Source organism: Fringilla coelebs (genome assembly GCF_963513975.1).
Source record: "Fringilla coelebs genome assembly, chromosome: 10".
Classification (NCBI taxonomy): domain Eukaryota; kingdom Metazoa; phylum Chordata; class Aves; order Passeriformes; family Fringillidae; genus Fringilla; species Fringilla coelebs.
This window is the reverse complement of record NC_140036.1, coordinates 11,114,352-11,138,650: the sequence shown is the minus strand read 5'-3', so window position 1 is coordinate 11,138,650 and position 24,299 is coordinate 11,114,352. Positions and strand designations below refer to the sequence as shown.

General features: G+C 36.2%; 1 protein-coding gene across 1 annotated transcript; it reads right to left on the bottom strand.

The window, feature by feature from the left end:
• Positions 1–474: 474 nt before the first annotated feature.
• PLS1 (plastin 1) lies at positions 475–22,415 on the bottom strand (the record flags this gene model as incomplete). The annotated part of the gene is made up of 15 exons (XM_084212104.1): positions 475–610; positions 1,072–1,196; positions 3,284–3,407; positions 4,310–4,443; positions 5,156–5,270; positions 6,310–6,388; positions 11,324–11,519; positions 12,781–12,876; positions 13,950–14,092; positions 14,188–14,353; positions 15,663–15,744; positions 16,600–16,732; positions 18,380–18,509; positions 19,677–19,840; positions 22,346–22,415. 15 exons carry the CDS (start codon positions 22,413–22,415, stop codon positions 475–477), a joined length of 1,893 nt encoding a protein of 630 aa, XP_084068230.1.
• Between the last annotated feature and the right edge of the window lie 1,884 nt (positions 22,416–24,299).

The following is a 24,299-nucleotide window of genomic DNA, read 5'->3' as shown; positions in this document are numbered from 1 at the left end:
TGATTCCAACAAGAGTTAAGCTCTCCAAGAATAAGGCAAGGATGATAATTTCTGTGCAGTTTGGAGTCCAATCCAACAGGATTGGAATGCACCTTGAGACTTGTATGACTACATATAAGTAACACCCACAAAAATCAAACAGTGTTTCATAATTAGTCCTGAAACAACATTATGTAAAACAATGCAGGTTCTCACAGTGCTATGGAAACTAATACAAATGAAGCTTGATTCATATGGGTTTTTCCAAGCAATACAAATCTATGATGTTAATTTGTTAATGAACATGTTCTGAAAATGACATTAGCCATAAATAATTCATGTGTTATTAAATTGAAGAAAATTAATATAAACACAATATTAAAAGATAAGTGATATTTGTGCATACAATTTTTCTCGTACTAAGTTTCAGAACTCTGTAAACTGCGAGGCATTCATTGTGCTTAACATGGCAGAAAGTTATAATATATGTCTGCATTATTTTATTCTGTTCAGTCCTCTTCCCATCAAACATGCAAACACTGTCATCACCATTTTTGGCTTCACTTCAACCAGATCATCTGGGAGAGCATAAATACGAGCACCGATTTTTCGAGCAACTGAAATGGCATACCTTGGAAAACAAGAGAAGACAAATACTGTTATTTTTCTGGCTTCTACCAATATGTCAAAATTCACAACAACAAAACCAGATTTTAATAGCAGGATATGGCTGTTTAACAGTACTTAGGCTCTACTAGAAAATGGACATTATTGTGAAGAAAGCATGAACTGGCAGATGTTTTACTACTGGTTATCAAAGCATTTATTTTGGTCAAACACAGTATGAGGTATGGGAAACTATTAAGAAACCAATTACAGTGCAGTGGTGGTAGGTCATATCAGCTGTGAATTTGACTTCATATTTTAGATAAACTAGAAAAAGAAATAATATTAGAATTTATATTCTATTTTAAAAAATCAATTAATATTAGTGCTATCTTTCTCCCAACAAATCAGTAAATAATGCAGTACACTATGAATTAATGCATTTCCTGCATTTCAGGAAATAGGAGGCATTCATTTAAAACTTACTTGGCATTGTTCAATTTGTCTTGGTAAGAAAGGTCTTCTCTCTTGACCATTTCTGGACGAACTGCTTTTGGTGCAATGGCATCTATTAAATCTAGGACAGGTAAGCTAGTGCTAATTGATCTGTCCTAAATGAAAAAGACTCAGGATTAGTTTAAGGAATCAGCTTTGATTATTCCATCTTCAAAATGCAAAAAACCATGCAGCATATCTTGTATGCATACTCAAAAAAAGAAGCCTGTTTTCTTACTTCATAGTGTGAAGGTTTTCTTCACCCTTTATGAATTCTAACGTTCTTTTCTGCAATCAGTATTATAATGCTCACCGTGCTGGTATCATTATTGCACAAATAGTTGAAATTTATTTCATCCAACTTCCCTCCTTAAGCCCTAAGGAAGCCCTAAGCCCTAAGGAGCTAGGAAAGCCCTAAGAAAGGAAGGGAATTTTGACAGAAGTTCAAGGGCCAGACTTCCAAGACAACAAAAAAAGATCCTTACAGGCCACCATACATATAATTTCCTTGTTTTCTTGCCACAGAACTATTTTCTCCAGTAGTTAATGGCTCACTCTTTCTGTAATCTTTCAATTCAGGTGGTATTCTGAGCTAGTGTGAGCAGTCTGTGTTTCATATTTAATACAGAGAGATTCTTAAAAGAGCAGTTGCTGTTGCTGCAGTCATTCCATCGCAACTGTGCGGGCAGAGCGGGAGCTGCTGATGCCAAAGCAAGCACAGGCAGTGCCTGTCAGGCTGGCTAGGGCCCTGCAGTGCCTGAGCACAGCCAGGGGGCACAGCTGTCTTTGTCACCAGTCAGAACTAGGACTGCCAATTCAGGGAAGTCCCACAGAGCCATCACATTATACATTTAAAAATATTAATACAATTCTGCTTCAATGCATTAGATGCATGGAGTCCCCAAGACCATAAGACACACCTTTATAATTTTTGCTGTTTGAACTAAAAGCAGTACAATAGAACTTGGCTTTAATAGTCCACAGTGAAATATAAGGCACTTCTGCATTCTCTACAGTCTGCTTGCCATAGTGATCCCAAAACCCAAACAGTGAAAGGCAATATTTATGTAAATGTTGTAAAAAATTAGCAGTAAAAAAATGAATACTCAATAGTGTCACTTTACATCAGTACCTCCTTGTCTTTATTGGTCAACCATCAGTTGAATTATCTTAAAAACATCATTTGAATGACCTTAAAAACAACCAATGTACCCCCAAAGACACAGTCATACCAAAGTCTATATATTGGGACAGATTCTTGCCATACTTTCAGCTTCTTTAATACCACCATTATAACAATTTATGTAGAAATAAGAGAAGCAACAACATCTCATAAGGAAGTGAAGGCCCGAGGTATCTTTTAAAGTGAAAATTAAATATTTTTTCTTAATTATTTTGATTAATAATGCTTACCTAATTAAAATTCAAAACATAGTGAACTCTCAAATATTTAACTTGCTATGTTCTCCCATTTTGAATCACAGACATAACTGTTTCAGATTATAAAATGAACCTGTACAAGAATGTTACATTTGTGTGCAATTATTAATCAGCCATTTCTAGAGCAAGAGATTCACACAGCATAACACATCTGACACACGTACGGCTTCTTTTGTTTAGAACACTTAAATCATGTGGAAGGAAAGCTTCCTTTATCAAATGTGTTCTTTTATGCTGAACAGCTCCTGTTTTCCCCTGCCTGCTGTACATCAGCAGTGCCAAGGACGACACAAGATGTCGCTGGCTACCCTGGGCTCCCTGTCCCAGCTCTGTCACACGTGAGAACATCCTTTTAACCAGCTCCTAGGAGAAGTGATCATCTGTCCCCGGTATTTCCAAAATCGTTTCTCTGGCTTGTGTAAGCATGAGAGTGCCTATATCTAAAAACTTGGAAAATATACAACATGCCAGGCCCAAAGACTGGTAATTTCAGACAGAAGACCCTTTGAAAGTTTAAAGTTATTTTTCTTTTCTTTGTTTTTGGGCTTTTTGTTTTGTATTTTACTGCAGCTACTATAAGTTCTTTTATTTTTCAATATATTTGAAAAATACTTTTGAAGATTCAAAGACTGTCAGAAATATTTCCATAAACAATTTTGCTAGTGGATGGGAGAGCTGCTGTTAAAACCAAATCATTAACAGATCAGGTTAAAAATCCCAGGTCTTATTATTTGTGGAAAGAAAAGTAAATACAATTGATTACCTTGAAACTTGTAATTGAAGTTTTCTTATTTGCTTTTGCAAGTGTCTGATTCACCCACTTAATAATAATTTCATCATTTACTTTTTCACCCTCTCCAAGGTCGGATAGTACATTCAAAGTATACCTTCAATAAAGACAAGAGCCCAAGTTAAAATGAGTGTTAGAACTCAACTTTTCTTACAAAGCTATAAGCAAAGGTAAAATATTACTTACTTCATCAAAGTAACAATGCTAAGTACTTTTCATAGGGTACCCTTACCTTACAAACTATATAGTACTTGAAATCACTTTTTATTCAGTGGTTACTGAATAAAATAATAAAATAATAGCCCAGACCTCATAATAGTCATGGTAATATCTTCATGCATTTTTTTTACTCAGTACATCATAATAAATTTATACTTTCTAAGTTTAAATGACTCCTTACCATCCTAGTAGGGAAAAAAACTGAATCACAGCATCTGAGATCAAAAACCACTATATGTTTTGGGATAGCTCTAAGAAAACTAATTTGAGGAAAACATTTGCAATAAAACACTCCTTAATCAAATCACTTTATAATAATTTTTTCTCACTCAATACAGTGGCAAGATTTTGATTTGATGATACTTATGGTAACTATAGCTGTAATGGCCTACAATTTTTTACCCTTTTAACTTCTATAGTGTATATATCACCACTTCCTTGGGTTTTACAAATATTTAAATTACTCTCTACTTACAGAAAGATATGTGGAATCAACATGAAATAAGTTGAAGTCTTTTTACTTGCTGCAGGATCTAGAATTTTAGGTACAGTTTCTAGTTTATAATGTTTTAATTGTCACTATAAAGATTGGTTTCAATCACTACACAGTATGTAAAATTACAAAACACATAGACAATTTTATCTTTGAGAACAGGGACTTGTAGAGATTTCTGTCTACAATACCAGTTGGGTGACCTGAACATTACCCTTATTTGCCTTGATTTTCAGACACACATGCACAGACACGTACAGACATCTATCATACACGGCTTAACTTACCTTCTCATCAGCTGCCATACCAAAGCCAAAGTCAGAGTTGGATTACCCTCATTTAGATCATGTCCAGCAATACCAACCAGTGAGAATTTGGCTTTTGTCTTCCCAAGTTCTACTGCATAATTGCAATTCTCAATCTAAAAATAATTTTTTTTGCAAATAATGAAAACATATTAATATTTCTGCAATACAGACATATAGCTATGTGTATTTTAAATTACTTTGGCTTACTGTTACCTATAGTGAGATTGAAGCTAGAAAAGATTTCCAGTCTAGCTACACTGTGATTAAAATAACACAGTTTTTACTATAAATGCAATTATGCAATATTCCAATGATAATTTTTTCCACATTTGAGAAAACCAAGTTTCCACTAAGGTAGAGAATAAAATATATTTAGATCAAAACTATACTTTGAAAGTTACTGAAATGTGTTCTTCTTAAACAGGCAGTAATTTTTATCTACATTTCAGGCTTCACAACAACCACAAAACTATGTGAAAGCTTGGATTCTGCAAGTCTTACCCAAATCCTCTTGGTAGCATATAAAGCTGCTCTGGGAGGAAATGCCTCACAGTATAGGAGCATCCAACAACAACAGCCAGGTCAGGCCTGAAGCTTTCACTTATAAGAGCTAAATTAAACATTGCTAAAAGGTGCCCACATTTAGAAACTAAGGTGATATATGCTATAACTGCTATTTATTCTTTGGGATAAATAACTGAAAAATTGATTTTCCTTTTTTTTCTCCCAGGACTGTCTCAGTAGCACAGAAATCTCAACAACACAGACTGCCATGAGCATGATGGGAGCAAGTGAAGCTGGGCTGCCTCCCAGAGCATCACCCACCTTTTTCATGTTGCCCCCGAGCAGGGAGTAAGGAGGTTTGTTGACATGGCTCCAGTCAACTGGAACGCGCGTCATGTCGTACAGTTGGAAGATGATTAAAGCATCAGAAAGGTCACTAAACCAAGAGCAAAACAATGGGTTTCAGCACAAAAGCACAGATTGACAATGAAAGTAAGTACTTGAGACTTCTCACAGTGTAATTAAGTTGATGAAAAAATTCCAGACTTAAATAAAAACTGGTGATGTTCTGTAAAGAAACTAGCCTACATTCCATTGCTTGATTCCTGCAATTATATACACCAAATTCTGCATTTAATTTCATTAGTTTCACAAATCTTACTGAAGCAATCTCAGTCACTGGCTTCAATTAAATAATTACTTTTATAAGGCAGCCATAGACAAAATAGCTGCTAAAAGAGTTTTAATTTACTGATCTAGTTTTAGTTCTCTAAGGACCTTCCCAAAGCTTAAATACTCATGCTTTATCTGCAGATGCCTACAGATGAATTTCGCTAAAGAATAATCAAACCTATGAACTTATTCTTGCAAAAGAAGAATAGTAGGAAAAGAATTCTTTTCCCATTATTTGTTGCATTACCGATAATTCCCATCAGCTACTTAATAAATGAAATTCTCCATGTTAAGCTACCTACAGATCACTTTACAGAGATCAGAAAGCTGAAATAATGAAACCAATCAGTAAATATACAAGCAGGTGTTTCCATTTGCTCAATCTCATCTTTTATTGACAGAATTTGAATCAATTTCTGGCATAATTTGAAAGTGACCAGAAGCATTTAAAAAGCTTGTTATAAAGCCCTTCATCTGAGGGAATACTATGGTGCAGAGCTCCTTACAGTCTACTGAAAAAATAGAAATGATGCATCATAAAACACATCTCAACTTTTAGGAAAACGTAATTCAACCTACAAGTGAGTGAGGGGGGAAGATTAAAACCTTCTTGGATTTTCTAGTCTATCTAGATTATGACTAGAGTATTTGAGTCAGATAATGCTAATGTGGTCCTACAGATCAGTTTTGAAGAGGAAACTTGGAAATCACTATTCTAGAAATACAACTTCCCCCTCTTCCTTCCTTCTTTCTTCCCCTGTCACCCCTGGGAAGCCAAATCATTCTTTTTTAAAAAACCTTACCTGTATAAATGATTAACATATGGGCTTACACCCAGTGAATTCATCCAGTTTCTGAAAGTCCTTTCTTCTTTACTTTCTCCTATGGTGACAAATACAATTCTATATAAGTTATTGGGGAAAACACTTTAATAAGCAATGTTTAAATGCTTCTCATATCCCTCACCACCCCCCTCCCAACCCAAAAAGAGTTCATAATTTCTCAAACAATATTCTGTACTACAAGGCAATCCTATCCAATTCAGATTCCCTCAGTTCTGGGCACAGGGCAGGGGGACTACATGGAGTAGTATTATTAGACTATATTTATCTGAGTAAATACAATTTGATAAAATACAGAAATATTTTTTTTGTTATATTTCACACAATTAATATATCATGGAAATGATTAATAATAATTTCCTGAAACTGAGTGGAAACTGCATTCAACAGTTTGAGAGAAATAACATCTTTTTAATAAAAAGTCAGTATTAACACATGAGGCACTAGAACTCCACTCTCTCCTCACAGAATTTGACAGTATTAATAAAGGGCCTCCCCAAAGCAACAGATTTCATTTTTTTTTTAGTTCTATGCACTGAAAATGTAGAGAGGCAGTGTTGTATTTGTTAACTTTGTGGAGCTATTTATAGTGCCGAGGGGGCCAGTTATCCTCACAGTTTTAGCCAGCAATTGTACTTACAAGAACTGCAGAAAATTCATTAGGAAGTAAATCCCAACCTTCACTTTCCTGACATAGGTTGCTTTTATTATTGCCATCATGAGTTCTAACCTCTCTCTATAAAGTTACAGCTTGCAATAATCCATTAATTTTCTACATATAACACTACCTAAATTTTAACAACATCTCTGTAGCCATCTACATGTGAATCAGTGCCGCATAAGCTGTTTTCTCTTCCATCAAAGAGGAGGATTTGAGAAAATATTTAGCTTGAATATGTGAGCTTGGAATAACCTCTTCACTTTGTTCCCCTGGGTTGATAATCCACAGTTATGAAAAGAGCGAAGACACTGAGGAGGCAGAAAACCTCTCCAAACAATCAAAGAGCAGATTTCTCCAGATTGAAGCACAAATATCTAAGCAAGACTTTTCTCTGCTGTTTTTGTTTGCTCCTTAGAAGGTAACAATACCATGTTTGCCTGATGAGGTCTATATAGCATGAAAACTGTCTCATTTAGTACTGCAGTTCTAGGTGACTAGGGAATAATGAATATTTTTGAAGCTACTATAAAATGAAGCTACTGTGTAAACATGAATTTATCATTGGACTAGAAAGGAAATCTCTTTAACATTATTTTTTCATGCCTAGACCTATGTCATAACATTGATTTTTAGACAGAAGCTACCATTTTAATCTGGGTCTCTCACCCTTTTATACAAAAAGCTCTGGACTTCAGAAATTTCAGCTGTAGTTTACAGTTTCTAACAGAGTAAGTTTTATTTTTAAAGTTTCAACCACCTTACCAGGCTATTCCTTTCCAATTATTATGAAATAGTTGATATTCTTCTTACTGATACATTTTCTAAATGATTTTTTTTTTCATATGCAACTCAAATTAGTGTCGGTTTCAAATATTTACTTGTAAAAATAATCACAGAGTCACTGATGAAACAGAAGAAACAAAGAAAAATACTATTCTGCAAGATCAGAGAGCTTTGTTTCACATATTTCTTGCCACATTACAATTTAAAAGAACAATTACACTTTGTGACGAAGTTATTAAAAATACCAATTTTTCCTTTTAAAAAACCAATCATAACTCAAGAATTATACATAATTTAAGTTTATAAAGAATATTTTTGAGATTATAATATTTTGAAGCAAGTGCCTTGCGCTTTTTAAAATGATTTTACGGTTACTGAGCTTTGAGTTGATTTGCAAAGTGCTTTTAGGAACACTTGTCCATTACAAAGACAGTACCAAGGTTATTTAGGAACTTTTACTAAACAGCATAGCCACAAAAACAGATACTCAGCAACTGCACTCAGACTGAGCATTTTAAAATAGTGCTTAACATTGTCAGGAGAATCCAAAGTAGCCAAGCAGGAGCAAGAGCATGCAAGCTGGGCAGGACCCTTTTGGAAAGTGGGAGTCCAGGAACGAAACCCAGCATACTACATTTAATATGCCACTCTAAACAAATCCCTTTATCATGCAATACATGAGTGTTCATAAGTTTTCCAGATGGCTGAGAACTGACCAGTTTTTTCTCTCTATTCTTTTATTCAAAATATACCTTGTGATCCTATCAGGAACATATCTTCTGCTGAGTGGTGCAGCAGATAGCCAAAATCATTGGAAAACTGCAGAAAGGGGGCAGAGCTACACAAAAGAGAGAGGAGCAAATTTGGTAGTGTCCTTTATATTTATTGCCATCTCTTTTTTGAGATCATTACACTGTGGAACTGAGTGGAGAGTAGCCATAGGGAGGGGATGAAGAATCCAAAGAGCACCAAATAAATCTAAGATTATCTCTGGAACACAACTGAGCTCAAGATAGAGTTGCACCCAAAGTTTAGCCAGCCTGAGTGGGAGTACTTAACCCTCTTGTGGTGACAGCCATGAAGGCTGCCAGTAATCTAAGCAACAGCACAGGACATTTCCTCTACACTGGAGGAAAAGTGGGTGAACACAAGTCCCTCCTCTTCCTTCCCCCAGGAACTCAGCTTTCTTCATGACTTTGACTCCAAATTGCTGCTTTCCCCACAAGAGAGGGGCTCCTTGGATCAGCAGCAAAGGTGGTGCAAGAACTGAGCTCAGGACTGTCCTTTCCACCCCCCACACAACAGATGTTAATTTTGCTATCTCAGTACTCCTGAGAGACATGCTCTCCATATTTCAGTGCATATCCCCAGACATATTATCAGGGCAGATGTCAGTTTATGCACAGCATTAACTGTCTTAAACTGAAGAGGACAGCCACACCATGCTGATCAGGTGGGACAGTCCCTGAAAAGGTGGAATTTATGCAGGAAAATGAGAACTTTCAGGAAGCTCTACTCATCCACACATACCTACAGCGTGACATCTCAGTTCATGGAAAGCCCTTACTGGCTAAACCCTCCAAAATACCTGCATGGCATTTGACTTACTGCAACTCTTGCCCTCATTTTATATGCTGTGGGGTTTTTTCCTTCTCTTTTACTTATGATGGCATATTAAAACAATAGAAAAATGTAAGAACAATGCAAAAAAATCAACCAGAAAAAGACAGAGATGATTAAACAACAGGGGAGAAAAAAGAACAAAAAATTGCAGAATAAACACTTTTATGGAGTACAGAAAAGTACTAAATACAGTACCTACATTAGGAGGGGTCAAATCTGCATTTCATGAAGCAAAACAGGAAAGCATTATAAATTATGAGTCAGATTTCAACAGACAATCTATGATGAAACTATAAAGAAATCAATGTCATATTTTATATCACTAGCTTGAGAAAACATCAGTATAAACACAGGACTTAATGGAAAACAAACAATACATTAACAGAAAAAAAACCATTAACAACATTGTCTTTGGGCTGAAATAACTATTTTGATGGTTTAAATCTACTTGACACCACGGGAATTATTATTTGAGGGCAAAAAGGAGTCATCTACTTTTCTTTGATCAGATAACATTGGCATGATTATCCATCTCTAAAATATATATTGCAAATAGTAAGTTAAATTTGGCCAGTATTCATAATTACAGAATCATAGTCTAGCATTCAGTTGATTGTAATTTTTTAAACTGGTTTGGCTGAGACTTTCATCTCCATCTAAATGTTCTAGGAAAGTCCAGAAACAAATTCAACTGGTTTTTCCCATGCCATTGAAAGCTCTTCCAAATTTAGCCAGGTTTTCAGTATTTCAAATCACACCAGCAATTTTATCTTCAGAGCAGAGAAGCTGAACTGAGCATATTCCACCTCCACACAGCTCCTGTATTTCCAAGAGCTGACATTTCCAAGAGCTGACATTTCTAACAAAACTGAAGCAGAGCAAGAGCAGACCTTTCCTTCAGTCATTTGTCCTGGCCAGCAGGGACTGCAGTGACTGGGGATATCACAGCTGAAAAGGGAAGACAACGTCCTGTGCTCTACAGCCTCTATCACAGCTGGTACCCAGCTGAAGCTAGAAGAGCAAGAAGCCTGAAACAGGAATGCTCTGAGGGATACAGGATTTGTGACACAGGGATGCAGCAGCACAGACAAATCATGAAAAAACAGGAGCAAAGGAAGATGGACTCACCTAGATGGAAAGGAAACCTGATAGGAACAGTAAGAGGAAGGCACGAGAAGGCAGTGCAGAGGACTATGTGAACATTGCTGATGATTCTCCCGAGTGCAGCACCCCTGATTCTCACACTCCTTTGAGATCAGTGAACAACTGTGAAATACACTGGCAGGAGCCATTCCATTATCCTAGATTAGCTGGTCCACAGCAAGGGCAACAGCCAAAGATTGTTACCCATTATCCCTTTATGTCTGGCATTAGAGATCTGAACCGTACAGTTAAAGGCCAAATTCCCTGCTATGACAGGATCTATACAGGCTGCTGATGCAATAGATTAATATAGGCTGCTGGTACAGAAGCCTTTTTTTAAAAAAATGTTTCCTACTTTAAAATGCAACAAACATACACACACATATATAAATGCATTATGTGAAAAATACTTTTAAAGACTACTACAGTTGCATAATATAGCACTTCAAAGAAAAGCTAGAATTTGTACATCAGCTCAAATATAAATCACATGGAAAGAAGCATGGGAAACTGAAAGGAAAGTAGGAGGACAGTTTTTGCTTCTGCAAATGGATGATAGAAGGTTATTCAGGAATGACCATTTGGTCAGGCTAACACAAGTGAACAATATACACACTACTGGGGTTTTCTATTAAGGCTTATATTGGCTGCTAGTAAGTAAACACAGGCACCAGCATACAGGGATCCTACATCACAACCTAGAAGGAATACATAAGTAGAATCTACTAATATTCTTCTCTTCTATATGGTTAGAAAGTTGAGTACCTTCTAATAAATTCAGATCATAAGATGAATTGTCAGGCTTGTGCAGGGCTGGATATGTGTTAAAGAGGTTTGCAACAAAAGCCAAATTGAGCTTAGGGTTGCCTGCAACCACATCAGCTGGAGTTACAAACTGTCTGCAGCCCAATTTATCTGCCTGTTGGAGCATGTATTCAGCCCTCCTCAAGTCATTTTTATCCTAAAAAGAAAAACAAACAAAAGTTAATTTACAGTTAAGTCTAGTACTAGATTTTACTGAATCATCAGGTAGGGAAATCTTTAAATGACCCATGTCAGTTCCTCCCTCATTCTGCCAATGCCTGAGCTAGCTCTCACAGCCCATTACAATTCCTCTCTGCCTTCTACTGTCCTTCACTTCTGTGGCTGTCAGCACAGCATTCCTCATGAATCACAGCAACTGCATCCAGGAGTGTAGAGATTCTATTTCCATTTCCAGGCTGTTGATTTCATATTGCATATCCTCCTACATGTACCAAAGGTTCACCATCACTGCTTCAAACTGATATTCTCAAGTAATTCCAGATATTGCCCAAAACCATCAGTAAGAGTCTGAATGCTTCCAACTTGCTGTCCTTTTAATATTTTTTTCTCTTAATCATTGTAGGTTGGCAATTTATGTTTTGTTCGTTAGTCTTTATTAGTAATATACTGGTTCATTACAAAAATGTGATCATATGAACTGTTGGAAATTACATGGAAAAAATTTACTTCTGCACTTTCTCACTCTCAAAAAATCCCAATCAAGAGCAAACAAAGCAAACAAGGAATTTAAGAGAACTAAAGCATGGAAGAAAACAATCTTGCACATGGGTTTCATGATTATAATGAATAATGAGATTCTACTGTAGATTCTGATTGATATATAGGTATCTCAGGCATGCAGTTCAACTTTGTAGCAAATGCACTCCCAGAATAATCCTTTCAACAGGCATTATGAAGCAGCTTAGACAAGTGTTTCCACATCAATGTAGGCTGGTTTTAGACCCTCTGTCCCTTTACAACTTAAAGCTTGATGGATGCCACACTTTGCTGCTGGTTATGGGAAGGGCTCACATGTTATTTCTAAATGCCATTTGGTTAGAGGAAGGAACAACGGTTTGGGAAATCTGTTCTTCCTTGTCTGAATTCCAGAACAGGAGAACTGAGCAGGATGCTCTAATATTCATGTTGGATGACCCAACAGTATACACTACTCCAAGTGAAAATCAATATACACTACTCCAAGCGAAACATAGCTCCAAACTTTTGACAGCAGCACTGTAGAACTTAGCCACGTTTTTGCTCATTTAAGCTTCTGTAATACTGAGGAATCTGGCTGAGTTTTTGCGCACCTTAGTAAATAGAAGAGGATTCAGCGATAACCTGGTAACCAGAATGTTGGATACATACAAAGAGGTCTCAGATAATTCCAGTCTATTTTTACATTTCTGAATACTTACATGAAATCCTGTAAAGTCAATTTTAATGGGCAGTTGTTCAAGGTCATCTCCTTTGGGTGCAATCTGATTTAACAGATGGTAGTATGCTCTTGAATCCTAAAAAAACCAGTGTAATAAAAATAAAAGCAGCAAGTATGTAGCCTTTCCTAGATATTTATTACTTTAATAGTCCAATCCAAAAGCCATAGGAGTCAAATATACAGCACCCTAATTTCAGTGAATGTGGATGAGGTCATACAGCCATTTTACTACCCTGTTTCACATAGAACTTACTTAGCCAGATGACAGAGAAAAGGAATATCTGCTAATTATTGTGGACAATGCTAGTTCAATTTATTCTGCTGAATATTAACTAGACTATTGTAATTAAGATATTCAGGGCAAATTTATGTGGTCACCCACAAAAAGGATCAATTTTGCAGTAACAAACTAGAAGAAAAAATAAACCCCTACTAGTTCTACAAGTATTTACTATTTAAGCACCATATAATTTTTTACCATAGCAGCAGTTTTCATATAAAACCCTAGTTACAGTCTGCTTTAATAACAGCCTTCTTGGCAGCATTTGAAATGATGTAACTTGCTGAGGGTGCAGCAGATAGCCAAAAACCATTAAGGACGTGGTTTTCTCCAATGAAAGGAGGTCTAACCACATTAAGAGAGTCTTCCTCCTTTGCTTTGAGTTTTAAAAAGTTGCTGTGTTCTCTCCTCAGCCAGGCTACTACAATGCTCTGCTTGCCTTTGCAGAATGACTGAAGAGAGAATTATGCAGCTCTTCCACCTGCCTCAAGAAACGTTTCAGCCTCCGTGGCAAACAGCTGACACACCAGCAAAGCAGTGACTGGCAGTTATTAGGCAGCTAGTAATGTGGTGCAAATTATCCTAAATAACTCTAATAGACATTTAACAACATTAGAACTTCCCTGACTATCACCTTGTTGGAAATGTTCACTTTACACTGTGATATGATACTACAGGGGATGAGCAACTATATAGGATAGAAGAGATCAAAATAATGCTCTTTCGATGTTGAAAAAAGCAGGATAAACCTGCAGTCAGATAAAGCAGATTACTGTTGCATCTCAATTCTCCTGATCTGACAATTTTTTTCTATATACTGTGTGTTTTATTACCACTGTGTTCAATTATGAGAAGAAATAACTGCATACCTTAATGTCTTGGCTGAAGTTACTGATTTTCTGCCACCCTGCATTGGCCAGATGGTAATTCACCCAGCGCAGCAAGAGGTCTTCTGGGGAGAGCTTCATTAACTGATCCAGCTCTTCCCCTTCATTTAGCAAGGCAATAAGAGCTAAAAGCAAGTTTGAAAGAAAGCTGAAATCACTGCTATTGTGGTCTGAGGTAATTTCAAGTGGTTGGCATTGCTATACCTGGCATTACTCTTACCTTCATTTCTGGAGATCTCAATATCAGCAAAAAGGCCAACTTTAATGATCTGCCACAAGAGTCCTAATACCAAGTGTGGTTTTCCTTCTTGCAAATCTTGTGATCCAATATTGACAACCGTGCAGCCAATAGCTGATGCTGAGTTCAGAGCCAGGTTTAGGTTTTCCTATTTGGAATATCATCATTTAACAAACTTGGGAGATTGTATTTCTTAGTAAAATTGTTCATATTAAACTTTGGAAGAAAAATGCGTTAGTTCAATGGCTTCCAATGGAAAACTGCACTCTGGAGGGTTTTTGTGAACTACCCTGCATCTTACCAAAATTTAATGAAAACAATGACACTGTTTAATATAGACCCACCAAAAAATTGCGGGCCATCTTCTGCAGCTGGGATTACTGAGGAATACTTTAATCAAAATATTTTTTGCAATTCCTAAGTATTGGTTATACAAATTATACAATGCTGCTCAAAATATCAGAGGCTTGATCCTGAAAACCATGTTCATATGGAATTCCTGCATGGAGTCCTTTGCAGGATCCTACAGACATCAGTGTCATCCCATCTTAAATCTTACACATTTATTCAAGCAATTGTTAAACTGTAATTTTTACAGTTTATTGAATTGAATTGAATGAAGAGCATAAGAAAATCATGACAATTCCAAATACTGACACTCTAAGTAAAGCTAGTGATTGTCAGAGATATTGACAAAGATTCCAAGAAAAAATAGCTGGCAGCTCTCATCAGCATTACTATTTTCTTGTGTCATATTTCACTATCTACAGAGGCAACATAAACACATGCAGTATCATCTTTGCTGACAAATCTTTTTAAAATCAGTAACGATTACAAAACCCATGTGGAGGATTTAGAACATCATGTTGTTTAACTTTTCATATTTTAATGTCACTGCATAAAATAGAGTCTGTCATTTAACTGAGGTTTTTATTAACAGTTTTTTCTCATTGAGTCCGTAACTTATGGATCTACTTCCCTTTCCAGACCTGTTTTCTTAAAGCCAAACTAAGTTCTTAAAGACTGTTTCTGTCAAACTTTTCCATGACTTCATACACAATTAAAATAGATCTCCTCATCCTCTGTCAAAGCTACTCTCCAGTATTGAAAGTGCATCATCCTATCACAGAATATACACCATGCAGACACTTTCTGCGTGGCTAAAATACAACCTGGCTATCCACTCAAAGTCTAAAATTATCTTCTTCAGGTACTCAGTAAGACAAAACAAATAGCTAATAGGGAAAGAATCAGAGAAAATAAGAAAAAACTACTGTATTCTCCTAAGAAATAGGAGAATACAGTAGAGTTTATTAGAAAATACAATCTCATGCTTCAGAATTTTTTCATTACATATGATTTTTAATTTTTTTTTCTCCACCAGGAGAACTGTCATTAAAACAGAAAAATACTTTGTTTTTTCATTAGTGGCAAATTCCTATCCATGCAGTACTTACAGAAATAGTGAAAGGAGTGAGTTTTTTCTTATTAATAGCCCTTTCATCAATTGTATCTGGTTGTGAAAAGTTGATCATTTTGCTAAGAAAGAAAAGTCAATAGTTTATTCAAACTTCCATTTCCCAGAAAATATATTATTTGGTTATAAACTACTAACATTCAACTAGCTGCAAACATTTCTGACAAGATTAAAAAAAAAAAAAATACTATCATCTGACTCTCCTCTCCCCCATTAAATAACTGCACATTCATTCAGAATGCCCCAGATAATATATTGCATCTTCCTTTTATAATTAATAGATCATATTTATAACTGTCAAAGAAAGTTCCTGAGATTAAAATTGTAAACCAAAGTAACTTAAATGGTCTCTACTGAAAAACTGTGGTATAATCAGTATATTTCTGCACTGCATTTCTGTAGTACCTTGTATGTACGTGGATCTCAAAGACTAATTCACATCAATACTAACAGCTAATCCCTTGTTACCATGGTGTGTGAGTAAGTACTAGTAATCCACTTGAACTAGAAAGTTACAGCAGACTAAAGTTAAGGGACCTACTACATGCTCTGTGTTTTGCCAGGGATTTAATTCAGATTTCTTTTCCTCATACCCCATGATTTAATGACTATAAGTAGTAACTTTTAAAAATATTTAAAATAGTCAAGTTTTCTAATTATTTCAAGTAATGAATTGATGAACTGTTTAATTATCTCCTTTATAAACAGCCTGCATGTATAAAACTGCTTCTATAATGTATGCACAGAGTCACATAGAAAATATGCTAAAAATCACATTTCTATGGGCAAACAAATGAAATATTTAAGAGTGGGGTCTTGATCTTAACGTCTGTCTAAAGTTTTCTAATTCATGTCCCTGTGATCAGCATTTAACCTTTGAGATTAATCTCTTTTCTTTCTCATAGCCTTGGACTCACCAAAGAAGGATGCCATCTGCAAGGGATTTAAACAGACTGGCATCTGATGGGTTCATGGGTAAGAGGTGCTTACAGTCTGGGTCATCTTGTAGAGCTTTATTTATCCAATTAACAAAAGCAACTTTTTCTTCCTCTGAAAAGAAATACAGCATTAAAATAAAAGATTAACAGTTCCATGAAGACATACTAGTAACAGCATACTTGGGTCAAAGAGGTTCATCTGCAACAAAACCCCTTAATTTCACAGAGGTCAGCTATTAAAAAAAATCAGACCAATGACAAAGAAAACAAAAAATGGTAAGTATAGATTGGCCTTTCTCCCATTGCACCCTCTAAGTATCTGGTGATTATTTGAAGGATAACATGAGTATCATAGGAACATCTTATAGAAGGTGTCCTCAAGGCTGACTTCGAATTTGGTTTCTCAGCAATTACAAAGAAGAGGGGAAAATGTCTCATCTGAAATATGCAACATCTCAGCCTATGCACTGTTTGCTTTAAATGCAGTGTTTCATTCAGCCTTCTGCTGGACTTCTGAGACTGGCAGCCTTTTGAGACTGATCTGAACTGCTGAGCTGTCTTTAGCTTTGAGAAACTTAAGAAGTTTAATATCTCAGTTTTAAATTCTCTTTCATATTCAATGCATAATTTATTACTATATATCTAAGAAAGCTTATTTGGATAACAGTCAATCAAGTCTCAATATCCAAATTCCCAGAGTACAGGTGGTTTTCACCTCACTTCAAGAAGCACCTGACTCACTACACTTCTTTCACTGTCAATGGGAAATTCTAGAGCACACTTCACCTCATCATAAACGAGATGCTGGGTGAGGCCAGGCCAGGTGAATCATGCTCTAGCGGGGTTTGTTTCTCGCCACCAAAAATAAAACTGCATCTAAAGAATCACTTCTGATGCCCTACAGGCATCCTTTGGGATGGAGCATATCCTCTGCTTTAAGGATGCACCAGGTATAGCTGGTGCTGGAATCCTACTGAAAGAGAGGATATTGCCACCTTTGGTTAATCAAAGTAAGTCTTCCTCATATACAGAACCTTAACACAATCTGGAATGACACAAATTCCAGACTTAAGTCAATCAAAAAAGTTGCAATATTGCTGATTGCAATATGATCCTAGAAGGTGGTTCACACTCTGGCCAGGAGCTGCAATGCAATTAGGCACAATTATCAACTTAAATTACATGCAGCAAGGGGAGGTAGAAAGAAACAGATCAAATATTAAAAGCAGCTTCTTCCGTGTGAGACACTCTATGCAAAAACCATGGACAAGTGAACAATTCCATAATGCAGAGAGAGAGCAGTCCATCCAGAAAGGATATGTGGTATTTGTTAGTGGGGTTTTAGTTCATGTTAGTTAACATTGTGGAAATGAAAATGAGGATTCATTCATTTCTTTTATCTGAATAAAGGAATAAGAGTCCATTAGCATATAATGAAGGCAAAAACTTGACTAGCTTTACTAGAAGTACACCAAAGGGGCTATTTCCTCCCCCACAAGAAGTCGGTGCTTGTTTTCCTCTTTTGCTCTCACGCAGATGCCCAACTTGCCTCCAAGTGCAACTAGGAGTGAAACTAAGCAACAACTGAACAGAGCTAATAAACTATCACCCACACTCACTTTGTCTATCTCCACATGCTTTCCCTGCATGAATTTGCTTTTACTGCCAACAGTTTCCAGTTAGGCTCCGTTTTATCTGTAGTGCAAATTCTAAGAGTCTTCCTCCATGGAAAATTTGCCCATGTTTAATTATTTCTTACCTGAATAAGAGTGCTGTGTCCCCTCACTAGATATTGCTGATGTTCCTCCAATTGCTGTAATACCTTGCTTTTTGTTTATTGATTTTCGGAAAGATTTGCTAACATCTTTGCTTTTCAATTCCTGAATTATCTGAAATTAAAAAAATAAAAAGCATTTTGTGATTGATTGTACCTTCAAATAACTAACTGTTGAATCATGTAAGTAGCCTAGAGTCAGCAGTTAATCTGACTGAATTTCTTTGATATTTATAATGACTTTTGTTCTAAAAAAAAATAATTACTGTTTGGATATCTATATCTATACTGGATATCTAACATATTAGTTCACAGTGAATACCTCCATTAAGCCATTCTATCTAAAAAAATAGACATACATAATTTTTCCATAGATATTTTGGTAAACTGATGAACACAACTAAAGAGACACACATTTTTGATGATGATAGTGTATTTTTCCCACTTATTTCCCCACATGCTTTGCATGTAAAAGGTTAAAACATGACAGTTAAACATGCCCTTACTTTATCAAGCTAATATCATTTTCCACCTGCCTGCAATGTAAACCACTTTGAATATATTAGTATGTCCTAGGTTTGCCCAAATACTGCAAAGGTCTCAGACTGACAATGAAGTATAAGTAAAAGACACAGTTAATACCTGGAAGCAAATATTTGCATGTTTAGAATCTCAGAAAGAAAGATCAATCCCTAATTCAACAAGCAACCTTGTGCAATTAGCAGCAGTACTCTAACTTCAAAACAAAACATCATCATCCCCAAGCACCTACAACCAACAGCCTGATAAGTTCTTGTTTCTTTTAAAGCACACCAGTGAGCAATTCTCATTAGAAAAGCCTAAAGCTTTGAAACCTGCTCAGTGAAAGGGAAAACTTGTACCTCACTCCCAGTAATAAACAGCCATTAGTATAGAGATTAAGCATAGTGAAGCACTACTAAGAGCATTCGGAGGCTGGTATCCAATTGTCTGCTTTTTTGTCAGAGCGAGGGCTGACCCAACAGTTTGTACAACATGTACTCCTTCCTTCCCCTCACCTTGGAGGAAACAGAGAACAAGACTGATTGCAACTACTGTTCTTTCACATGCTGCTGAAATCAGAATCATTAAATTAAATTGGAGTGTGAAAGATAAAAATTAGAAAACAACTATATAGGATATTCTAGGCTGTCACAGAAAACTCAAAATAATAGTTATATATAAAAATAGCACTTAGTTGTAGAACTTAGTAATTTTCAATAGATGTCAAACAGTAGACAAACATCCAAAAGGAAGGTCTTACAGAGACAAATTCTTCAAAGTTGATTTTCCCATCCTTGTTGCTATCTGTCACTAAAATGATTTTTTCTACAATCTCCCGGACTTTGTAACCAGGCAAGGGCAGACTTGCTTCTTTAAACAGGTCTTGAAGCTCGTAATCACTGACATACCCACTGTTGTCAATATCTGTAGAATGAAAGCACAAGTTGTTATACTTACATAAACTCATGAATACCCATGTAGTAAGGTATGGTAACAGTTAAGAATAAATGAAGCATGATAAACACAGTTCTAGGAGATGTCTAGATATCTACAGAGATATCTAGAGAAAGTGCTTCTTTCTCTGATATAGATAAATTTGTATGAAGGAATGCTTGTGGATTAGAAGCACAACTATGTAGGACTTGTGCCATCTTGTTATACACTTTCTCAGGAACTGCCTCATGATCCCAGAGCACATATAAAACAAGAGAGCAAATTTGCAAATAGTGAAGTTCAAGATATTTTTTAAGACTCCCAGCAAAATAATCTATAAACATTCAAGTCAAAGGGACATCAATTAATATATGCTTATTGTATTATTAAACCATTTGCAATCAGTAAGCTCAAATCTGATGCATGTTCTGATTAGAAGAGCTCTATGAATTATATATTTGTAAGAAATTTAAGAGAACATCACAATGAATCAGAAACAGATGGTGTGGCCACTTCTCTGACTTGTCAAGGTGCTCCCACTTTTGGGTTTTTTTTTCCATTTACTAGTTAAAAACATCTCTTCATATTGTGTCTAGGATCAGAACTCAGTCAATAATACCAGAGTGCATAAATGCCTCTCATTAGAGAAGGGCAAGCAGAGAAACATGCTTTCACCTCCAGCCATAATTAATTGCTATACAGTAATTTTTTTTGTAATCCATACTATACTATGTAGCTTCTGTACAGCTTCATAAGGCAGCCACATTTCACTGCAGACAAAAGACTAAAAATGCAGGGTAAAAAAAAAAATTTGTGGTTTTGATACTTTCAAAACTTCACAAATCAATACACAAACTTGATGTCTATATATGCATTAATTCATCCACTGGCTTCCAGACATGTAAGACCATACATAATAACAGGGATGGTCTAACCATCAGAGGACATGCTCATGAGCTCACTCAGATTACCAGCTATTTTATTTCTCTAGGTTCATCTTTCACTGAGGGTAAGTTTCCATGATGAGAGTTAAATAAATGCCTTCTCTCAGTTTACCAATTTAGCTGCAAGTACTTTATCCATAAAGACATTAGAAATTTGAAAAAAAAATTAAACTAATGTGCTTAATTTTTATGTTTTACAGAAAGCTTAAGGAAAAAAATACTCTTCAGTGAGTAGGAGCAGTACAGACAATTCTTCAAGCAGAAATATGAAAAGATGCAGGCAGAGAATGGAGAAAAAGAAGGAATACAGATGGTGAAAACTAAACATATAGAAAAGCTGTCAGACAACACCAGTGAGTCTCTACCTATGCTAACATCTCTTAGTAGACTGATACATGTATATAGTGCTCTTCTCCTTGGTCTGTCATTCCAGCACCTGCAGGATATTAACTACTTGAGCTATAGACGTCCTGATGATTGTTTAACAGCAACTCATGAATTATCTTCCATGGATGTATCTTACTCCCTGTAGAATTTCTACTCTTTGTTTAGTCTCAACAACATCCTGAGTCAATGGGTTCATTGTTCTATTATTTATTGTAAAGTTAGGGTTTTTTTATTTTAATCTTCCTGACTCTCTACTGGGCATCATGTGATACCTGTATTGGCAGAACCTGAATACTTCCCTCTTCACTTCTCCATACTACTCATGGTCTTCCAAATCTCTAACATACAGCTTCCCAAAAGTTTCTTTACCAAGTAAAGACTCCTAACATTTAAGAGTTCTTGCCTTAAATGATCCTGTTACCCCCATCATGACTGATTACAAACATGGTTGCTTCATTTCCTGAGCTGCACAGTTACACATCACACCTCAGAATGGCAGTAAATAAGAAATAAAGCAGATATGAACATTCACAACAGCAGTGCAATCTGGAAAAAAAAAGGTTAGCTGCTATATAATTTCTTACACTTTCTGAGTGTTCTGATTAATCTGCAAACATCCTCTCAAGCATACAAAACTGTAGTTATTTATTAACACTGGTGTAACAAAGCTGATCTTATTAACAAAAGATCAAAAAATCTCCAAGTTTATTTCTCTTAAAACATAAAATGTGATTGAATAAATGAAATTATTAGCTCACCAAAGCATGCAAATAAAGCAAAAACCAAGTGTCAGTAATCTAACATGAAAATATATAACACCTGAAGCTTAATCAAAAGTTTTTCCAAATCAAGGAGTTCAATAACCTGAATTTTGAGTTCCATTATGTAGCAATACATAACAACAACACATAAAATGCTACCACCCTGCAAGAAAATGTATCTGTTTTCAGTGCTGAAGTTGAAAGAAATTAGCACATGTAGTTCCAGTGTAAGTAAAGGGCTCTATGTAAACATTCTTTTTACATTTTTTTAGATATTACTGGCAATACAGAGGGAAAATACAGTCCTATCAAAATCAAGTGATCCATAAAGATTTCTTCCACAAATCCTTAACAGCTTTGCCCTAAATAAGGGCATCCTCATGACTCCCTTATTTAAAACATACCTATTTTGCCAAATGCTTCTCGTAGCTCTTCAAGCTCTTCACGAGAGATAGTAGTTATGTTGTTCTCCATCTTCAGACAGCAGAAGTGTTGTCCTCAATTGCTAATACCTAATAATAAAAATGAACAGGTAAGATATAAGGCAGGCTGTAATTCCAGACACATATAAGTTAATGATCTATTCAACATGAGGTACCAGACCTGGATGACACGTCCACGACTGACACACTTAAAATGTTACAAACAACTGTTTAAAGTACATCAGATACCTAGCAATTCTTTTCACTGCAATAGTGAGTGAAAATTCACAATAGCAGCACTTGTTTACGTACATTTGATGTTTTCATTTGCATAGAATAAGCACTGGCCACTAACCTACCTCCATTGCTTCAGTGGTTTTCCAGCACTGAAATCTCCCCACATTTCAACAAACAATTTTTTGAAACATTAATTTCTACGTGAGATGCAGTATCATTGCCAAGCAGTGCTTAGTGCTGGGATCTAGTCCTACAAAGCACTGAGCACTCCAACATTTACACAACATAAACCTCAGTGGGACACTTCCAAGGACCTGCCCACAATCTGTCAGTGAACACTGGGGAGCCTTTCCATGACTCCAGGAGGTACTGCCACCTGAACTCTACCACTCTTCTGACACCCTGTTGTCTCCTAACACTGTCAAAGAGCTGAATGAAGGCTTTTACTGAACAAAGATTAGAGTCTCAGTGGGAGCCTTTCTCTACTGACCTCTTAGAAAAGCACAACAAAACTGAAGGCACCTTCACAAGGGTTGATAAACTCCCATGAAAGATTTTGCCTCTTATCAAAGCTTTACTACAACAGGATGATTCAGATTTATTGGTAGTAAGCGCAGCTTTGTAAAGAGGCCACATGCAGTCGTCTCCACACCGAAGTTTATATTTGAATTTGTCATTTTCCACTGTGTGCACCACTGGCACACACCAGGCAAGCCCAGGGCAGCACAACCCTACCTGCACTAAGCTCTGAGCAGCACCTGGCTGGAGACAGAGAGGGAGCACAGGCTGCTACAGGAGGGGTTGTGCCAGTCCTTAACATCCAAGTTTCATCTTTGCTTTTACTATATAAGCCAAAAGTGGCAAAAATCCACCTCACATAAATATTTTCATTAAAGATGTTCTAAACATGCCCAAGTTTTCCTTCTGGTTTAGTGCTTTTGCTTTAGAGCAAGTAAAAATACATTCCCGGAATAACCATGCTCACAATAAATATATTCTGGTCTGCTAAATGCAGCTGCTTCTTCCCCAAAAATCATGCATATCAGCAGAACAGGACTGCTACCCACTGGACAAGACTCTAGAAGAGGAAACCTGACTTCAACAATCAGTTTTAGCATGAATCATGCTGGATGCTCTTAGGAAAGGCTGTACTTCTGCTTCCCCACCTTTTGCGGAATTTTTTTCTTCCACAATGCTATATGAACAGAGTTCTTAAACAACAGTGGGTTGTTTTAAATAGATTTTGTCTACTTTACTTGGGTTAGTATTTTCTGTGCCTTCACTGGGACTGCTCCTGTGGGTCACACAGGATATGGCCTTGAGTGTGGGCGGCAAGTTAAGTCTTTTTCCTTCATGTCACTAGATCTTATTTAAGTACTAAAATCCTTCTTACCTGTTTTGCTAAGCTTACTAATAGCATGTACCAGTGTCCATAATCAAAAGAAAAAAAAATTAAAATATATATTCAGAAAAAACCCTGCACACAGATATTTCTGGAAGTGCAAGTACATTCTCTGGGAACCTGATGTGGCAATTAAAGAAGTAATGAACTGTGGAAAAACTGATGAAAAAAATAAAACATTTAAATGCAAATTACTGAGGAAATTTAAACAGCTCTAAATCTAAAAAAAAAAAAAAAACCAAAAACCAGAAACCAAACAGATGACACTCTTCTGAAATACAGAAATGGCATGACAAA